The sequence below is a fragment of the Papio anubis genome, chromosome 1 (genome assembly GCF_008728515.1).
Source record: "Papio anubis isolate 15944 chromosome 1, Panubis1.0, whole genome shotgun sequence".
NCBI classification, from domain to species: Eukaryota; Metazoa; Chordata; class Mammalia; order Primates; family Cercopithecidae; genus Papio; species Papio anubis.
The window spans coordinates 150,369,278-150,375,122 of NC_044976.1; the positions used below are offsets into that span (position 1 = coordinate 150,369,278).

Here is a 5,845-nt window from a genome sequence, read left to right on the forward strand (position 1 = left end):
CAGCCCACTCTGGCCCCTTTCACTGTCTAGGGTCACTCCTTCCCCTCCCACATCAGTGCTGAATCTGTGCTTCACCAGCAGAGTTCCCTCTCTCCATTGATGTTGCAGCGTTTACTCAATAAATATTGCCTTTCCTGGAGAGCAGGATCCTGGCATCCTTTCGTGTTTATGTCCCTCCACAGATGTGTACACAGTACTTGATTAATGCTGAATGAATGAATGAATGGTGGGTAAGTTGGTTTTTTTCAGGTTAATGTTAATCCCATACAGTTCTTTTTTTTTTTTTTTTTTTTTTTTGAGACAGAGTTTTGCTCTTGTTGCCCAGGCTGGAGTGCAATGGCGTGATCTCAGTTGACTGCAACCTCCGCCTCCCGGGTTCAGGCAATTCTCCTGCCTCAGCCTCCCAAGTAGCTGGGATTACAGGCATGCGCGACCATGCCTGGCTAATTTTGTATTTTTAATAGAGACAGGGTTTCTCCACGTTGGTCAGGCTTGTCTTGAACTCCTGACCTCAGGTGATCCGCCCGCCTTGACCTCCCAAAGTGTTGGGATTACAGGCGTGAGCCACCACGGCTGGCCAACCCCATAGAATTCTAAGTGTCTTTCGTCAATAGGCTGGAGGCATTTAAAAACTGAGGGTGTTTTCCTGGTACACTGACATAGGATGTATCTGTTCTGAGTGTGTGTGTGTGTGTATGTGAGTGTGTGAGTGTGTGTGTGTGTTCCCCTTAAATCATAGGGAAAGCTTGTGCTCAGCCATAGTCCATATGTCTCCTGCTTTGTTGGGAGTTAGTGGGGATTCAGGAGGCCCTTTCTCTGGGCACAATCCTGGAGATGCTTTAAGGATCATAACCACAAGAGTCTCTTACTTTTATGTGATGCCTACAGTGTACAAAGTTTATTCACAGCTGCTTCTCACAACAGCCCTGTGTTTTTTGTTTTTGCTTTTTTGAAATGGAGTCTCACTCTGTCGCCCAGGCTGGAGTGCAGTGGCACGATCTCGGCTCACTGCAAGCTCTGCCTCCCGGGTTCACGCCATTCTCCTGCCTCAGCCTCCAGAGTAGCTGGGACTACAGGCACCCGCCACCACGCCCGGCTAATTTTTTGTATTTTTAGTAGAGATGGGGTTCACTGTGTTAGCCAGGATGGTCTTGATCTCCTGATCTCGTGATCTGCCGGCCTCAGCCTCCCAAAGTGCTGGGATTATAGGCGTGAGCCACCACGCCCAGCACAACAGCCCTATCTTGTCTTACAGAATTAGAAATGATTGCTCAGGGAAATTAAGCCACCTACTTGAGGCCACTCAGCTGTTAGGGTGGAGCAGGTCTTCTCCCCTGGGTCCCAGCTCTCTTCTCTCCCCCTTGGGTCCCCAGGTTCCCCATCCTAACTAACAGAGGGGCCCGGGAAAGATGCACGCCTGTCCTGTCTCAGCAGGGCCAGGGGCTATGTCTCTCATCTCATGGCTTCGGTGGAACGAGGCCCCATCCCGACTGTCCTCCAGGAGCCCTGCTGAGATGGTGCTGGAGACACTTATGATGGAGCTGACGGGGCAGATGCGAGAGGCTGAGAGGCAGCAGCGGGAGCGCAGCACTGCGGTCAGGAAGGTCTGCACCGGTGTGGACTACAGCTGGCTGGCCAGCACACCCCGGCCCACCTATGACCTCAGCCCCAGTGAGCGGCTGCAGCTGGAGGATGTCTGCGTTAAGATCCACCCATCCTATTGTGGGCCTGCCATCCTCAGGTGAGCACTGGGATGGGGATCCCTGCTGGGCTGCAGGCTCCAGGAAAGGTGGCTGCAGTGGCAGGGGCCTGAAGCCACCAGGACTAGAGCCAGGGAGCCTGGATGACCTAGTTACCTGCTAGAAGGAGCAAGAGGGGAAAAGGAATCTGAAAGAGACCATGAAACGCTGGGCTAGGGTTGGGGGTCCAGCAGGAGGCAGGAGGCAGCTCCTGGAGGCATGTGAGTTTTGATTCAAGAGAACACAATACCCTTGAGTTTTCTCTTCTTCTTGCCCAGATTGTTATTGTCCTGGATTTTAACTTACGTGGCTTCTTTTCTTTCGTCAGTTTACCTTCAATATTACCTTCTTGGAGAAGTTTTCCCAGACATTTCTCCAAAATCAGATTCTTAATTATCCTAGCTTATGTTAGCTTTCATGCTAGTCTGCCCACAGATGTGTGTGTGTGTATGAGTGTGTGTGTGTGAGTGTGTGTGAGAGAGAGTGTGTGTGTGTGTGTGTGTGTGTGAGTGTGTGTGTGAGTGTGTGTGTGAGAGTGTGTGAGAGTGTGTGAGTGTGTGTGAGCATGTGTGTGAGAGTGTGTGAGAGTGTGTGTGAGAGTGTGTGAGAGTGTGTGTGAGAGTGTGTGTGAGAGTGTGTGAGTGTGTGTGTGTGAGAGTGTGTGTGAGTGTGTGTGAGAGTGTGTGTGTGAGAGTGTGTGAGAGTGGGTGTGAGTGTGTGTGTGAGAGTGTGTGTGTGCGAGTGTGTGTGTGAGTGTGTGTGTGTGTGTGAGAGAGAGAGAGTGTGTGTGTGAGAGTATGTAGGAAGGGTTAAGACAGAATTCTGGGGCACTGCACATTTAGAGCTTGGGTACAACTATGTTCCTTGAATTTAAATGTAATCCTACCGAAGCTGTGACCACATGGTCCTGTCTCAGAAGAATCGGTGCTGTTCTCAAAGAAGCATCGAGTAATTTCAAAATAACTCAAGTTCTTTATCTACATTTCTCTTTGTAAAGGAATATAAATCCACAATAAAACATCTTAAAATTCCTGTTAGTCTCCCAAAATCTTCCCTCACCCATGCCTTTAACTAACACATGCATTTATTGTACACCTTTTTCTTTGAAATTCTCTTTAAAAACTCCTCTCCTTCAGCCCCATTCACCTTCTTCAGCCCGGTCCACACTCCTTGGTTTCTGTAGAGCTTTTACCACCCCTCCCCCTTTTTCCTCCTGGTGGAGAACCTTACCCTCCCCCAGCTTTCTGAATCTGGACTGCAGAAGCCTCCCAAAGCGTATCTATTCCAGAAGCACCTGGGGACAGGGGTGGGTCATGGGGTGGAGCTGCTGAAAAGGGCACCTGGGCTGGCAAATGAAACCTCAAAAGTGAGGGGGAAGACTGAGTGCACACAGGTCATGATTGTCCTGTCTCATTTCCGGTCTCATGTCACTGCTGAGAAGTCCTGACTCTCAATCTGGTGGAGGAAACCTGGTATTAAATAGACTTGCCAGCATTAACTTGTGAGCTCTAAGCAAAGATAGCCTAGGCAGAGTAAACAGCTTGGGAAACCACACAGGGCCTTGGGAGAACCTGGGACATGTCGGGGCCACAAGTGATTCTTCCCAGCTGATGTGCAGAGAGTCTTCCAGGGAAGTATCAGGGGACCCCTGTGCATGGCAAACAGCGCACCTGGAAGGAATATCACAGGGGCAGTGACATAATCAGATATAGGTTTCAGAAAGATCATGCTGGCCAGGGGGTGGAGAAGAGACAGGAGCAGCTTAGCCAGAAGGCCTCCCATCAGTAAGGCTGCCACTGCAAAGGGCTCCCCTTAATGCTGTATCATCAACAACCTTAGGTAAGTGTCAGGATCTTTACATACCTTAGTTCATTATAGCTCACAAAAAGGCAGCTGTCTCAGATTACAGACGAGGAGGCTAAGGCCAATGGAGGCCAGAGGTGGCAGAGCTGAGATTTGAACTCAGGATTAGTTGAATCAGTAGCAACGTGGGGTGGTTCCTGATTCGCTTCAGGAGCAGGGTAGAGTGGACTAACTGGCCACGAGGATGCACGGGCAGCCCCTCGGGGTTAGACGCCCCGGGGTGCCAGGCCCGTTGTTGTGGATGAATGGCCCCAGCGCCCTCCCCTCCCGCCCAGGTTCCGGCAGCTGCTGGCGGAGCAGGAGCCCGAGGTGCAGGAGGTGTCCCAGATTTTCCGCTCGGTGCTGCAGGAGGTTCTGGAGAGGATGAAGCAGGAAGAGGAGGCCCACAAGCTGACGCGCCAGTGGAGCCTGCGGCCCCGCGGCAGCCTGGCCACCTTCAAGACCCGCGCGCGCATCTCCCCCTTCGCCAGCGACATCAGGACCATCTCCGAGGACGTGGAGCGGGACGCGCCGCCGCCACTGCGGTCCTGGAGCATGCCCGAATTCCGGGCGCCCAAAACCAACTGATCGCGGCCGCTCCCCTGCCCAGAAGCGGAGCCGTCTGCAGGGGGAATGATAGGCCGGTGACGGGAGCGCCGGGCCCTGGAACCTCCTCACCTAGCCCTGAAGAGGAGACCCAAGAGGCGGCCGCATTCCAAGACGCTGCTGTAAAATGAAGCTTCATCTTCCTCCTCTGGCCACAAAGCCGAGTCAGGTCGTAGAGCGGCACCGCCTTCGCCCTCTCCTGCGCGAGTCTGCGGGAGCAGCCACTTCCCTAACTGGCAGATTCAAGGTTTTGAAAGACAGACCATTGCCCCATCCTCATCTCCTGCTTCTGTCTAAAAGGGGACAGTTGCCCTGCCTTTTTGCAAGACCTAGATTCTCACCCCAATTTCAGTGATGTCCCATTCACTCCCCTACCCCCATCCCCAGTGCTAAGGGACCTGTTGAATGGTATCCATTCTTGCTAGTGACTGGCTGAGCTCACCACTGCAGACGGGTCACAGCCTTATGGGCAGGCACAGCTGGAAGGGACCAGAGAGACAATTAGATCCACTCTTTTCAGCTAGTAAATGTGGAACTTGAGGCTCAGACAGCGACACTTGTTTTGCCTTTAACTGCAGCCAGCTGCTCATGAACAGTGAGATTGTTCCTGCAAAAATAGTGTCTGTTCTTGAGTTTGGAATCCTGGGCTATGAAGAGACAGATCCAAAGGCTACATCTCTACCTACCTGTGGCCTGATCCATCTCTTACCTTGGCACTGGGATGAGAATCTCAGCTGCTCTCCAAGAAGTGTAGCTAGGGGTGGAGGTAGGTTACTCATTACCCCACGCCACAATGTCATCACATGGTCTGTGGCCAGTCCCGGACAGCTTCTTTCAGAGGCTAAGCTCCAAGGTCTTCAGATGCTCCTCTACAGAGCCCAGGCTTCTCAATTCCAGGGTGCCCCTTTCTGCAGCTGGTCACACCTGCTCTCTGGCTTTCTCCAGAAAGCGATGCCCAAACCCCTGACTGACCTTGAGGCAGCTGAGTGAAATGTTCTAGAAGAGCTTCCTGCAGACTTCATTGTCCTTCCATTTTCTAACACGGTTAGGCCTTGATGATGGGTATGTGGATTGCCCAATGTGTGGATCACCCATGGAAAATCTGGAAGGCCAGGAGGCCTTCCCACACACTCTGGGGTTGAAGTGGGGTGTGAGGGGGATGGGCGCGGAAAGTGTCTACCCTCAACTACCAGTGCACTTGTGGAAAATGCAAGTGGACCTTAATAGTAGCCTAAATAAAATGCTAGGAGGAGATATAATCAACGGGGGGGGGGTGGGGTGGGGTGGGAAATCTGTGTATTCCCTCAGTCGAAAAAAAGTTTTTTTGAATGATTTGGTTTTGAACTTCCCTTTTGAAGATTTTTTGGATTTTCACTTGAATCTGGACGGAGAATCATAGGATGGTGGGAAACCTCTGATCCAACACTATCAAGAAGAAACAGTTGATTGGCTTATTAATATAATTGGTAGATGTGAGAATCACTTAAAATAGGTAACTTAAACATCTTACATATTTTATTTGAAGACATAAAAAAGTTCACTCGATTGCCAAATTATTTTTATTTTTATTTATTTATTTATTTATTTGAGACTGAGTCTCACTCTGTTGCCCAGGCTGCAGTGCAGTGGCGTGATCTCAGCTCACCACAACCTCTGCC

At 51.1% G+C, this 5,845-nt stretch overlaps 1 protein-coding gene across 1 annotated transcript; it reads left to right on the top strand.

Moving 5' to 3' along the window:
- The first annotated feature begins 1,139 nt into the window (after positions 1–1,139).
- Positions 1,140–5,451, top strand: RD3 (retinal degeneration 3, GUCY2D regulator). Its single transcript, XM_003893132.5, has 2 exons — positions 1,140–1,741; positions 3,878–5,451. The coding sequence occupies exons 1-2, from the start codon at positions 1,410–1,412 to the stop codon at positions 4,167–4,169; spliced, it is 624 nt and encodes a 207-aa protein (XP_003893181.2). The 5' UTR covers positions 1,140–1,409; the 3' UTR covers positions 4,170–5,451.
- Positions 5,452–5,845: the final 394 nt, after the last annotated feature.

What these genes read in the sequence shown, in the direction of transcription:
- RD3 (XM_003893132.5), top strand. Translation starts at nt 1,410, where the DNA reads ATGCACGCCTGTCCTGTCTCAGCAGGGCCAGGGGCTATGTCTCTCATC. An exon ending in TGTGGGCCTGCCATCCTCAG is followed by an intron (nt 1,742 to 3,877) that starts GTGAGCACTGGG and finishes CCTCCCGCCCAG; the next exon opens with GTTCCGGCAGCTGCTGGCGG.